At 39.0% G+C, this 15,154-nt stretch overlaps 1 protein-coding gene across 1 annotated transcript in view; it reads left to right on the forward strand.

Moving 5' to 3' along the window:
• Positions 1–15,154, forward strand: part of GABRG3 (gamma-aminobutyric acid type A receptor subunit gamma3) — an 827,629-nt gene that overhangs the window by 5,503 nt on the left and 806,972 nt on the right. The window contains exon 2 of the mRNA XM_069559185.1: positions 3,584–3,732. Within this exon, the coding sequence (XP_069415286.1) occupies positions 3,584–3,732 (149 nt within the window). The remainder of the gene's footprint in view (positions 1–3,583; positions 3,733–15,154) is intronic.

Below are 15,154 nucleotides of genomic sequence, written 5' to 3' on the forward strand. Positions count from 1 at the left end.
CAGTTTTCATTCCAATCCCAAAGAAGGGCAATACCAAATAATGTTCAAACTACTGCACAATTGTACTCATTTCACATGCTAGCAAGGTAATGTTCAAAATCCGTCAAGCTAGGCTTCAACAGTACAAGAACCGAGAACAAATACACAAGCTGAATTTAGAAAAGGCAGAGGAAGCAGAGATCAAATTGTGAACATCTGTTGGATCATAAAAAAAGCAAGAGAATTCCAGAAAAACATCTGCTTCATTGACTATGCTAAAGCCTTCTGACTGTGGATCACAACAAACTATGGAAAATTCTTAAAGTGATGGGAATACCATACCACCTTACTTGTCCCCTGAGAAACCTGTATGCAGGTCAAGAAGCAATAGTCAGAACCGGATATGGAAAAGCGGACTGGTCAAAACTGGGAAAAGAGTACACTCAAGGCTGTACATTGTCACCCTGCTTATTTAACTTATATACAGTGTGTGTGTGTGTGTGTGTGTGTGTGAGTTTCTCAGTCGTGTCCCACTCTTTGTGACCCCTTGGACTGCAGCCCATCAGGCTCCTCTGCCCATAGAATTCTCCAGGCAAGAATACTGGAGTGGGTTGCCATTTCCTTCTCCAATAAGCAGATTTCATCATGTGAAATGCCAAGCTGGATGAATCTCAAGCTGGTATCAAGATTGCTGGGAGAAATATCAGTAAATTCAGATATGTAGATGATACCACCCAAATGGCAGAAAGTGAAAAGGAACTAAAGAGCCTTTTGATGAAGGTGAAAGCAGAGAATGTAAAAGCTGGCTTAAAAATCAATGTGCAAAAAACAAGGATCATGGAATCCAGTCCCATCATTTCATGGCAAATAGATGGGGAGAAAAGGAAACAGTGACAAATTTTATTTTCTTGGTCTCCAGAATCACTGCAGACAGTGACTGCAGCCATGAAATTAAAAGATGCTTGCTTCTTGGAATAAAAGCTATGAACAACCTATACAGCATATTAAAAACCAGAGATGTCACTTTGCTGACGAAGGTTTGTATAGTCAAAAATATGGTTTCTCAAGTAGTCATGTATGGATTGGAGAGCTGAACTATAAAGAAGGCTGAGAGCTGAAGAATTGATGCTTTTGAATTGTGGTGGATAAGACTCTTGAGAGTCCCATGGCCAGCAAGGAGCTCAAACCAGTCAATCCTAAAGGAAATCAACCCCGAATGTTCATTGGAGACTTTGGCCATCTAATGAGAAGAGCCAATTCTTTGGAAAAGACCCCGATGTTGGGAAAGATTGTGGGCAGGAGAAGGGGGCAACAGTGGATGAGGTAGTTGGATGGAATCATCAGCTCAATGGACATGAGTTTGAACAAACTCCAGGAGACAGTGAAGGACAGGGAAGCCTGGTGTGGTGCAGTCCATGGGGTCACAGATAGTTGGACATGACTGAGTGAGTGAACAATGACAAAAATTAACATAAAAATTTATGTCCCAGAAGCCAACTGCCTTGTGAGGTTGTTGCCTTTTTGGGTCCCATCTGGAAAGCTAAACAGAAACGAGCTTATACTTAATCAGGACAAATAAACCTCAATGCAATTTTCTGTTTTCGATTTTGTTGTCTTTTATGAAGGAAGATATGTCTTTATGGTGCACATACTGACAAGCCATGAAGGAAGAAGTTTTCTTGTTTTTTTTTTTTTTTGTGTGTGTGTGTGTGTGTGACAGGCTTTTTTGCATTGGTAAATGGCAGGCCTCCTGGAAGTGCTGCTTTGCAGAGGAGACTCTCCTCTTTCCAGGCCCAAATTGCTGTGCTGCTGAGATGGCCTCATTCACTAAAGAAACTACCTTGTCATTTTGAGGCCTTTCCATTCAAGTACACCCGGGAGAGGTGGCTGTCAGGCTCAGCCCTTCTTGGGATAGATTCTGATGCTCAGCATTCATTTGGATTCATCTATTAAAGGGCCAAATGCTAAAGACATGTTAGAAAGATTTTAATTTTTGTAATACCAGACTACCTTACTTGCCTCCTGAGAAACCTGTATGTAGGTCAAGAAGCAACAGTAAGAAAAGGACATGGAACTCTGGACTGGTTGAAAATTGAGAAAGGAATACATCAAGGCTGTATATTGTCAACCTACTTATTTAACTTCTATGCAGAGTACATCATGAGAAACGCTGGGCTGGATGAAGCATAAGCTGGAATCAAGATTGCCAGGAGAAATATCAATAGCCTCAGATGTGCATATGACACCACCCTTATGGCAGAAAGAGAAAAGGAACTAAAGAGCTCTTGATGAAGACTAAAGAGGAGAGTGAAAAAGCTGGCTTAAAACTCAACATTCAAAAAGACGAAGATCATGGCATCACTCCATGGCAAATAGATGAGGAGAGAATGGAAACAGTGAGAGACTTTATTTTCCTGGGCCCCGAAGTCACCACAGGTGATGACTGCAGCCATGAAATTGAAAGAGACTTGCTCCTTGGAAGAAAAGCTGTGACCAACCTAGACAGCATATTAAAAAAGCAGAGACATTCCTTTGCCAACAAAGGTCCATATAGTCAAAGCCATGGTTTTCCCAGTAGTCATGTATAGATGTGAGAATTGGACCATGAAGAAGGCTGAGTGCCAATGAATTGATGCTTTTGAACTGTGGTGTTAGAGAAGACTCTTGAGATTCCCTTGGACTGCAAGGAGATCCAACCAGTCCATCCTAAAGGAAATCAATCCTGAATATGATGCTGAAGTTGAAGCTCCAGTACTTTGGCCACCTGATGTGAAGAGTTGACTCATTAGAAAAGACCTCGATGCTGGGAAAGATTTAAGGCAGGAGGAGAAGAGGATGACAGAGGATGAGATGGTTGGATGGCATGAGTTTGAGTAAGCTTTGGGAGATGGTGAAGGACAGGGGAGCCTGGTGGGCTGCAGTCCACGGGGTCACAAAGAGTCAGACACAACTGAGTGACTGAACAATAACAGCAAGCCTACTCTGTACGAGGTGAATCAGTTTGTGTGGTAGGAGGTATGTGAAATCACCAGAGAGTATTTACCAACCAATATCTCTTCCTTGGCACCCCACATGGGTGCTGGCTGAGGATATCACCTCCTTATGTCCCTGTGTCTGCCTAGACCAAAGGTGCTCCATGAGAAGCACAGAGTCAGACTCAACTATTTTCAGAGTGCATTCTGCAGAAGCTGTTCACCTTAAGCTAAAGTGAGGTCTTGGCAATGAGAAGTGGAAGCTGCCAGTTGTTTTTGCCTTGACCTTCAGAAGATCTCAGGGTTGATATAAGGAAGGCTGACTCTCTGCTTGTTGGCCTTCATGTATTGGATTACTTATTATGATGTCTATGATTTAACATGGACTTGGAATTTTTTATGACATTTAATGAAAGGATCATGTTATGTTAATAGCACTGGCATTCTTCTTATTGGATTCCTTTTTGTGTGTTTTGTTTTACTTTTAAGATTTTAGAGGTAATTTTTTGAATGGACTGAATGTACTGGGGATTTTCTACCTATTTCAGTGGTGCTTGGGTGGGCCAAAGCTTAAGACAATTACTGGAATCATTGCTACAACTTACATGTCACACTTTGTGCTGAAATTACAGGACCAGGAAGGTGGAAGAAGATGAATATGAAGATTCATCATCAAACCAAAAGTGGGTCTTGTCTCCGAAATCCCAAGACACAGATGTGACTCTTATTCTCAACAAGTTGCTAAGAGAATATGATAAGAAGCTGAGGCCAGATATTGGAAGTGAGTGATGTTTGCTATTTTAGTAGGAAACATAGTGTGATATATTTTTAAAGTTTTAATTTTAAGTAATTATGAATTTTCAGGGAGTGGCAAAGGTAGTGCAGAGTCACGCAATTTATGGGTGCTGAACTAAGAGTTGACATTGGCAGAGTGTGTGTACATGGCTCCACATTGTCTTGTCACATGTGGGTCTGTGTAATGATACTGTAATTGAGATGCAGAACGGTTTCATCACCATGAAGTTTCCCTTCCTGCTATTGCTTTAGAGTCTCATCTGTTTCGCGCCTCCAAACTTTCCAACCTGTTAACCAGTAATTTAGTCCTTATTTCTATGATTTTGTCATTTTGAGAATGGGGCCTATGTGCAGTCGTTTAGTACCTGACTTTTTGGGGTTGGCTTTTCTTTCCTCAGCAAAGTGATTTTGGGATCCATTCAAGTTGTTGCATGTATCAGTAGTTTGTTTTACTTATTGCTAAGTAATCTTCCATGCTATGGACGGACCATAGTTTGTTTAATGTTTATTGAGGAACATATTGGTTATTCCCAGTTTTTGTCTATTACAAATAAAATGACTGTGTGCGTTAGTAAGCATACAGGGTTTTTTCCCCAATCTATATATTACTTTTTCACTTCTAATGTATATTTTGAAATATAAACTCTATGAATTTTAATATAGTTTAACATAATGATCATTTTTTGAAATATTATCTGTACTGATAACATGAAAATATTTTCTTATGATTCAGAAGCTTTACTGTTTATTTTTTATTTATTTTATTTGGAGGCTAATTACTTTACAATATTGTAGTGGTTTTGCCATACATTACACTAATCAGCCATGAGTGTACATGTGTTCCTTATCCTGAACCACCCTCCCACCTCCCTCCCCATCCCATCCCTCAGGGTCATCCCAGTGCACCAGCCCTGAGCACCCTGTCTCATGCATTGAAACTGGACTGGCGATCTATTTCACATATGATAATATGCATGTTTCGATGCTATTCTCTCAAATCATCCCACCCTCACCTTCTCCCACAGAGTCCAAAAGACTGTTCTATACATCTGTGTCTCTTTTACTGTCTCACATATAGGGTTATCGTTACCATCTTTCTAAATTCAATATATATGTGTTAGTATACTGTATTGGTATTTTTCTTTCTGGCTTATTTCACTCTGTATAATAGTCTCTAATTTCATCCACCTCATTGGAACTGATTCAAATGCATTCTTTTTAATAGCTGAGTAATATTCCATTGTGTATATGTACCACAGCTTTCTTATCCACTCTTCTGCTGATGGACCTCTAGGTTGCTTCCATGTCCTGGCTGTTATAAACAGTGCTGCGATGAACACTGGGGTACATGTGTCTCTTTCGATTCTGGTTTCCTCCGTGTGTATGCCCAGCAGTGGGATTGCTGGGTCATAAGGCAGTTCTATTTGCAGTTTTTGAAGAAATCTCCACAGTGTTCTCCATAGTGGCTGTACTAGTTTGCATTCCCACCAACAGTGTAAGAGGGTTCCCTTTTCTCCACACCCTCTCCAGCATTTATTGTTTGTAGACTTTTGGATCACAGCCATTCTGACTGGTGTGAAATGGTACCTCATTGTGGTTTTGCTTTGCATTTCTCTGATAATGAGTGATGTTGAGTGTCTTTTCATGTGTTTGTTAGCCATCTGTATGTCTTCTTTGGAGAAATGTCTGTTTAGTTCTTTGGCCCATTTTTTGATTGGGTTGTTTATTTTTCTGGAATTGAGCTGCAGGAGTTGCTTGTATATTTTGAGATTAATTCTTTGTCAGTTGCTTCATTTGCTATTATTTTCTTCCATTCTGAAGGCAGTCTTTTCACCTTGCTTATAATTTCCTTTGTTGTGCAAAAGCTTTTAAGTTTAATTACGTACCATTTGTTTATGTTTGCTTTTATTTCCATTACTCTGGGAGGTAGGTCACACATCCTGCTGTGATTTATGTCAGAGAGTGATTTGCCTATGTTTTCCTCTAGGAGTTTAATAGTTTCTGGTCTTATATTTAGATGTTTAATCCATTTTGAGTTTCTATTTCTGCCTTATTGACTGTGCCAAAGCCTTTGACTGTGTGGATCACAATAAACTGGAAAATTCTTCAAGAGATGGGAATACCAGACCACCAGACCTGCCTCTTGAGAAATTTGTATGCAGGTCAGGAAGCAACAGTTAGAACTGGACATGGAACAACAGACTGGTTCCAAATCGGAAAAGGAGTACATCAAGGCTGTATATTGTTACCCTACTTATTTAACTTCTATGCATAGTACATCATGAGAAACACTGGGCTGGAGGAAGCACAAGCTGGAATCAAGATTGCCGGGAGAAATATCAATAACCTCAGATATGCAGATGATACCACTCTTATGGCAGAAAGTGAAGAAGAACTAAAGAGCTTCTTGATGAAAGTGAAAGACGAGAGAGAAAAAGTTGGCTTAAAGCTCAACATTCAGAAAACAAAGATCATGACATCTGGTCCCATCACTTCATGGGAAATAGATGGGGAAATAGTGGAAACAGTGTCAGAGTTTATTTTTGGGGGCTCCAAAATCACTGCAGATGGTGATTGCAGCCATGAAATTAAAAGACGTTACTCCTTGCAAGGAAAGTTATGATCAACCTAGATACCATATTGAAAAGCAGAGACATTACTTTGCCGACTAAGGTCCATCTAGTCAAAGCTATGGTTTTTTCTGTAGTCATGTATGGATGTGAGAGTTGGACTGTGAAGAAAGCTGAGCACCAAAGAATTGATGCTTTTGAACTATGGTGTTGGAGAAGACTCTTGAGAGTCCCCTGGACTGCAAGGAGATCCAACCAGTGCATCCTAAAGGAGATCAGTCCTGGGTGTTCATTGGTAGGACTGATGTTAAAGCTGAAACTCCAATACTGTGGCCACCTGATGCGAAGATCCAACTCATTTGAAAAGACCCTGATGCTGGGAAAGATTGAGGGCAGGAGGAGAAGGGGACAACAGAGGATGAGATGGTCGATGGCATCACCTACTCAATGGACATGAGTTTGGGTAGACTCCAGGAGTTTGTGATGGACAGGGAGGCCTGCCGTGCTGCAGTTAATAGGGTCATAAAGAGTCGGACATGACTGAGTCACTGAACTGAACTGAACTGATGATGTTAGAAAGTGTTCTCATTTCATTCTTTTATAAGTCGTTGACCAGTTTTCCCAGCACCACTTGTTAAAGAGATTGTCTTTTCTCCATTGTATATTCTTGCCTCCTTTGTCAAAGATAAGGTGTCCATAAGTGTGTGGAATTATCTCTGGGCTTTCTATTTTGTTCTATTGATATATATATCTGTCTTTGTCCCAGTACCATACTGTCTTGATGACTGTAGCTTTGTAGTATAGCCTGAAGTCAGGCAGGTTGATTCCTCCAGTTCCATTCTTTTTTCTCAAGATTGGTTTGGCTATTCTAGGTTTTTTGTATTTCCATACAAATTGTGAAATTATTTGTTCTAGTTCAGTAAAAAATACCGTTGGTAGGTTGATAGGGATTGCATGGAATCTATAGATTGCTTTGGGTAGTATACTCATTTTCACTGTATTGATTTTTTCCAATCTATGAACATGATGTATTTCTCCATCTATTTGCATCCTCTCTGATTTCTTTCATATAGGTCTTTTATTTCTCTAGGTAGATATATTCCTAAGTATTTTATTCTTTTCATTGCAATGGTGAATGGAATTGTTTCCTTAATTTCTCTTTCCGTTTTCTCATTGTTAGTGTATAGGAATGCAAGGGATTTCTGTGCGTTAAGTTTATATCCTGCAACTTTACTATATTCATTGATTAGCTCTAGTAATTTTCTGGTGGAGTGTTTAGGATTTTGTATGTAGAGGATCTAGTCATCTGCAAACAGAGTTTTATTTCTTCTTTTCCAATCTGGACTCCTTTTACTTCTTTTTTTGCTCTGATTGCTGTTTCCAAAACTTCCAAAACTATGTTGAATAGTAGTGGTGAGAGTGGGCACCCTTGTCTTGTTCCTGACTTTAGGGGAAATACTTTCAGTTTTTCACCACTGAGGATAATATTTGCTGTGGGTTTGTCATGTATAGCTTTTATTATGTTGAGGTATGTTGCTTCTATTCCTGGTATCTGTGTGGATGTAAGATTTTATTCTCTGGGATAAATGCCCAGGAATGTGATTGCCAGGTCCTGTGATAAATATTGGTTTATTTTTTAAGTGAGTGAGTGAGTGAGTGAAGTCGCTCAGTCGTGTCCAACTCTATGTGACCCCATGGACTGTAGCCTGTCACGCTCCTCTGTCCATGGGATTTTCCAGGCAAGATTACTGGAGTGGATTGCCGTTTCCTTCTCCAGGGGATCTTCCTGACTCAGGAGTTGAACCCAGGTCTCCCGCACTGCAGGCAGACGATTTACCGTCTGAGCCACCAGGGAGAAGCTGTCAAACTCTTTTCCAAAGTTTATGTACCATTTTCTATCCCACTGTCAAGGTGTGAGAGATCTAGTTTCTCTGTATCTTCACCAGCAGGTGGTACTGTCACAGGTTTTTGTTTTAGCTACTCTACTGTGTGTATGTCCAATAGTTTGATATTGCCTTGTTGTCTTGATTTACATTTTCCTGATTGTTAGTGCTATTGAATTCTCTTTATGCACTTATTTACCAATAGTATATCTTCTTCATCAAAATGTTTCCTCATATTAGTTGCTGCATTAAAAGTTGGAGTATTTTGCTTTATTTATTTTTTTCTCCTGCCTTATTAAGTGTTCTTCCTACAGTCTAGATATGATTCCTTTGCCAGATGAAGTGTTCAGATTTTTTTCCCTCTTTGTATGGCTTTTTTCCCCCCATCCTTTTAGTAGGGTCTTTCAAAGAAGAAAAGTTTTTAATATTGAAGAAGTCCAATTTATTGATTTTCTTTTTACTTTTTATGGAATATACTTTTTTTGTGTGTGGCAAGCATTTTTTTGGTTTACTTTTAATTGGAGGGTGATTGCTTTACAATATTGTGTTGGTCTCTGCCGTACATCAGCATGAATCAGCCATAGGTGTACATATGTGCTCTCCCCCTTGAAGCCCCCTCCCACCTCCCACCCCATCCCATACTCTAGGCTGTCACAAATAGTGCTGCAATGAACATGGGGATATGTATATATCTTTTTCAGTTATGGTTTTCTCAGGGTACATACCACGTAGTTGGATTTTTGGGTCATATGGTAATTTTAATCCTAGTTTTTGAAGGAGTTTCCATACTGTTCTCCATAGTAGCTACATCAGTTTACATTCCTGCCAACAGTGGGAATGTATACTTTTAGAGTAATGTCTAAGAGCTCTTCATAAATCCCTAACTCCTAAAGATTTTTTTCCTATTTTCTTCTAAAAGTTTTAATATATGTTTTACATTTAATTCATTTTCAGCTTTGAATTAACTGTTATAGAAAATCAATGTGTGAGGTTTATAGCTAAGTTTGTTTCTTTTCCTTTTGCTTATGAAACTCTAGTTACTTTATTATCACTTGTTGAAAAAGTGATAATATCCTATCCTTCCTCTTTGACTTATGTTTGCACATTTATCAGAAGTCAGTTGGCTCAACTTCTGTGGGCTGTTTCTGGTTTCTCTAATTTCTTCCATTTATCTGTGTGTCTATCGTTGTGTCAACCTACAGTCTTGAGTATTGCAGCTATGTATGATAAGTCTTGGAATTGGGTGAAATTAATTCAGTCACTTTATTTTTAAAAATTATTTTAGTACATATTTTCTATATTAATTTTAGAGCTATCTTATCTATAAGTGAAAAAAAAATCTCATGTTAAGCCTTTATATCAGTTTGGGAAGAACTGACATCTTTATTGCGCTGAGTATTTTAATCCATAAACATGGTATATCTTTCCATTTATTTAGATCTTGTTTATTTTCTTACATTCAATGTTTTGCAGTTTTTAGTATACAAGTTCTAAAAATATTTTGTTAGATTTTCACCTAGCTGTTTCACAGTGTTGGAGTGCTTGTAAATAACACTGTATTTTAAAATTTATTTTTCCCTGTGTTCATTGCTAGTATACAGCAATATGGTTACCTTATATAAGTTAATGTTGTGTCCTCTGACTTGCCAAACTCACTTACTAATGTTAGGAAAGTTTTTTTGATAGGTTCCTTGAGAATTTCTGTGTACATCATCATATCATCTGCAAATGAGACCTATTTCTTGCTTTCCAATCTGCATGCCTGTTATTACTGGTCTTCTTGCCTTATTTCACTGGCTAGCACTTCCAATGCTACAGGAATAGTGGTAGTGTGAGTGGATATCTTGCTTTGTTCCAGATATTAGAGGAAAAGTATTCAGTCTTCACTATTAAGTGTGATGTTAGCTAGATATATTTTATGTATATTCTTCACTAAGTTGAGAAAGTTCCTTCTATTTCTAATTTTCTGAAATAATTTTTTTAAAAATCAGGAATGGGTGTTGAACTTTGCCAAATACATTTTCTGCATTAATTGATATTCAATGTGCTTTTTTTTTTTAAGGCAGCTAATACAGCAAGTCCCGTACCTATGAACAAGTTTCATTCCGAGAGTGTGTTCGTAAGCCCAGTTTGTTCATAAGTACAGCAGTGTTAGCCTAGGTTCCCAACTAACACAATTGGCTATATAGTGCTATACTGCAATAGATTTATAATACTTTTCACACAATACATAAAAAACAAACAAACACACACAAATAAAATAACTTTAATCTTACAGTACAGTACCTTGAAAAGCACAATAGTTCAGTATAACAGGTGGCATACAGGGTGTGACATCAAGTGAACAGGCAAGAAAACATTACTGACTGGAGGAGTGTGAGAAGCGGGGAGACCGTAGAACTGAAAGATCGTTAGCAACAGAAGACAGAGGGCAAGCTGCAACTTCACATATGCCTAATGTTGATGGAACACACACTTGCATTTTTGAAAGTTTGCAATTTGAACGTTTATATGTAGGGGTCCTGCTGTATGGTGAATTACATTGGTTGGTTTTCAGATATTGAACCAGCCTTGCATCCCTAGGATAAACCCCACCTAGTTAAGATGTTTAAGAATAAATATTAAAAAAAAACTCTTTTTATATGTTGCTGTGTTCTATTTGCTAATCCTTTATAATCCTTTTAATATCAGTGGGGCCAACAATAATGTTCCTTGCTTCATTCCTGGCACTGGTAATTTGTGTTGTCATTTTTTTCTTTGTCATCTTGCTGGAGGTGGGTTCCACTGACCTTTTTGAAGAACCAACTTTTGTTTCATTATTTTTCTATTTTCAGTTTTATTACATTTTACTTTTAATCTTTATTATTTTTACTTTCTTCTTTCTTGGATTTATTTTGCTCTTCTTCTTTGAGGTAGCATTTAGAGTCTCAACTTGAGACTTCTGATGTAAGCATTTAGTGTTCTAAGTTGCCTGCTCTGTACTATTTTAGCTGTATCTCACAGATTTTGATGTTTGTGTTTTCATTTTCATTCAGTTCAATGTATTTTTGACTACCCCTGAGATTTTTTTCCCCTTTAGTTCATGTACTATTTAGAAGTATATTTTTTATTTCCAAATGTCTAGAAGTTTTTCTGTTATCTATCACTAATTTTTAGCTTAATTCCATTGTGGTTACAGAACATGCTCTTTATAAGTTCAAAAATTTTTACAGTTTGTTGCTATTTAATTTATGACCTGGGATATGTTATTTTTTTGTGTGTGTGACTGTTCCATGGGTGCTTGTAAAGAATTTGTATTCTTCTGTTACTGGAGAAATTGAATCTTGTTGTTTAATGGTTTTGTTGAGTTTTATATCTTTGCCAATTTTCTGTCTAGTTTTTCTATCATTTTTTTTTTGATTTAACAATTGATAGATTAAAAAAGACCAAGACAAGAACAGTGTTCTTGGCCAGGAGAGAGATGCATGCCTGCTGATGGTGATGGTCCGAACGCTGAGGTTGTTGCGTACGTTTTTCGTAGAGTGCAGCTGGACTGTGGCCTGTTTCCCTCTTCTCCTTGGAGCTCAGTTTTACTTAGAGCCCTGCAGCTTGCCAGCCCTCATACTACCCTAGCTGCTGTCCCTGTGTTTTTCCAGATTTTAGGCTTCCTCTCCAGTTTATCTGTATCAGGACGTAGAATTACGCCAGTCCCACTCAGTAAGCATAGAATTTCAAAATCCAGATGTTGTAATGTGCAGGGGTCTTGGAGATGCATGTCCTGCGCAGTCCGGAAGCTGTGATACTACCTTCCTGTGTCTCAGTTGCCTTTTCCATATGATGAAGCAGGGGAACAAAATTCTCTTAAACTTCCTTCTTGTTTTAAGGTATTTATTTAGTGAGCAGTACCTCAGATTACTATTGCTTGGGTTCATAAATTCAGTTGTGACCACAATTTTCCCATCATAATTACATAAAAGGCCTACCCAGTATGGAAAGTGTACAGCAATTATGCATTTATATGGAAAGGGAAGACCGAGAAAATGTTACTAATTTCCTCATTAATTTTCAAACTGTGCTTGACCTTAGCACAAAGATAAATAAGACTCACCATTTGCCCTTCCGGGTAAGTTTAGTCCAATTGGTCCTTTGCTTATCTTGTGCTAGAACTTAGCAAAGGGCCTTCCATACATGGTGTTATTATTCATTACCACATTCATCATCTGAGAGGGAAAGTTGGACATGGGTAGAAAGTGGGTGAGTTTGGCATCCAACCCACATCTCTCTGACTGTAGTTATATCACTGCTGTATTTATAGAAAATGCAAGGCAAGCCCATTCAAAATTGGATTCCCCATTACACACTCATATGACAATACTTTGAAGGGAATATACTAAGACTCTGTCATGTGCAGCAAGCAAGCAGAAATCTCAATTAAAAGATTTCATTTTTCCTTTATTACATAAGGAATCATGAATTTTCCAAATGAAACAGCATAATGAAAAGAACGGATATTTCTTTTTTAGAAGGCAGCTCTTCTAAAGCCTCATGTCACTTGGTCCTTGGAAGTCATCTTCATATATGGGAAGAGCTCTGTGGTTTTTGCATGAAAAAGATTTAAAAAACAACTAAATATAAAACTGTGTAGCAGATGCTCTTCTTTGGTTTCATGGCTTGAAAGTTCACCATGCATGCTGTAATGGCCCTGGGGCAGCAGAGTGACCTGAGGATCTCTGGGTTCCTTAGGACTCCTCTTCCTGTCTCACGTAAATGCTAGATAACCTCTGAATGGCAGAATCCAGCAACTTGCTGATACTCAGTAACTGCCCAGGGACACAATTCCTCTGTAACTCTTCAGTATCTAAAAGAAACCAAATTAGACACCATTTTAATTCATGGTTTAGAAGGGCTTTAAGGGATAATTTACTGCAAATATATAAATTTATTTTCTCTTCATACTATTTTTATTCACATGTAGAATATTTTATTTGCTGTAGCCATTGTGTCTCCTTATCAAGGTGTAGTCAGTTTAATCTGTGCAGCTTTGTGCATGGATTTATCAGTTGTTTGTTGTGATTACCAGTTTATTTGCTCCCCTTCCTTATCAGTCCTGCTGCCCTCAGACAGCCAGCCTACAATTTTCTGGGCATCCACTCTTCACGTAGCCCTGGCCTGTGGACAGGTGGGGAACTGCCCTGACACTGCCTTCACTCAGGTTCTTCTGAGTGGGAGGGGGAGAAGAAGGGTTCTCAGGTAGCATCTAGGATTGGTAATGTTGTTCCCACTTTGGAGTAAAGCAGGCCTGTTAAGGCTCTCCCTGGCTTAAGCTCCTTGAAAACGCCACTTGTTTGTAGGATAAAGTCTAAGCACCTTCAGATGACAGAGGTAAGCCTCTCTCTGGCCCTTGCCTCCACTTTGATGTGTAATACCTAGCCTCCCGTCTTCTTCATCTGTGTTCTCGCTCCAGCCTGTGATCCCCTTGCCTGCTCTCCTGTTTCCTGTGTGGGGCACATTCCTGCCTCCCTTCCAGCCTTCATGTTTTCATCCATGGCCTACACCCCCTCACCTCCCTGCCAGGCTGGACCAAGTGTTTTCTCCTTTGATTTCTCTTAGCATCAATTTTTCATCTTTTACACGTGATTATTAAATTTTAAAGGACTGTCCTGAGGATGGTGTAATGTGGTATAACTGTGAAACACTTTCGGTAACATTTTTGTGTGCTTTTCACAAGTCTGCAGCTGAGAACTGTTCCCTAGGACACAGTTCCTAATTCCTAACTTTAGATGCGTTGGTTTATTTTGCCATCTCCCATCATACGTAGTCCAACTGCATCAGCAAAGATATAAAATCAGGAAAAATAAATGGCTCAAAAGTAAATAGAATCACAGAGGCTCATTTATGTTACATAGAAGTAACATGTCCACGTTACTGTAATTAGTTTTCATAATACAAATACAATAGTTTTCATAATACAAATTGTGATCCTTGTGTTTTAAAAATACTGTTTTCCCAACTATTGTCTTTCCTCACTTCTCTAAATTATGGATGTGTCTGTTTTAGTTCCACATCTTTAACTATCCATCACTCTAAGTAAGACTTCAGCTGTGTCCTTTGCTAGTTCAGGGCTATGCAGGGTGTCATTTATCTTGCCAACAAATCTTGTCATGTGGGCTCAATAAGGCTGGAGGAGGATAAACCTTTTAATAAGACAGTTGTGAAAAAGAAGGTTTAATGATCTGAGTAAAACTTTCCCCCTTCAGGGTTTCAAGAAATTTGAGGCACTCTCCTGAAAATAGATTATTACAGTGTCTTGCCGCTCACACTGGTCGCTGAACCCAGGGTGGATAAGGTGCAACCGAGGAAGCTGGAAGAAGACTCAAGGAGCTGTAGGGACTGCAGACATGTTCATTCTCTCTGGGCAGCAGCAGCCAGGAGTCTCCAAAGACTACTTAAATACTAAGGCGGACAAAAGTGGCCCATGGCCAAGTGGGCACACAGGCACAGTGCTACTAAGGTCAGCAGTGTCATTGTTTACAAGACCTAAGGTATGAGGGCGTGACAGAGTGGGGCAGGAGAGCCTGACCGAGGCAGTGTTGCCAGTTAATGTCTCCACATATAGAATACAAATTCCCTCCCTGTCCATAATCTGTCAGTCTATGCAAAATGCAGTCAGTGTTGGGAAAAATAGAATTGCCTTTGAAAGATGAATCAACACAATGAAGACATGCACAATGGATAGAGATGACCCACAGGCTCATTTCATTCAGGCAGAACATTTGAAAATTCTCCTCTTGGCTGTGTCTATAGCCAGAGGGATTTATTTTTGTCCCTCTTCTTCAGGTGTTTGCACATCTGGATTTCTTTTTCAGGCTTTCCTAAAGCTTATTTTCTGAGTTTAATGAGAACTTCTTCTAAATGTGGATCGAGGAGCATCTAGTGTGAGAGGAAGCTGATGACATGGGTGAGGACATGCCTTCCT

This window comes from Ovis canadensis, chromosome 18, assembly GCF_042477335.2.
Source record: "Ovis canadensis isolate MfBH-ARS-UI-01 breed Bighorn chromosome 18, ARS-UI_OviCan_v2, whole genome shotgun sequence".
NCBI classification, from domain to species: Eukaryota; Metazoa; Chordata; class Mammalia; order Artiodactyla; family Bovidae; genus Ovis; species Ovis canadensis.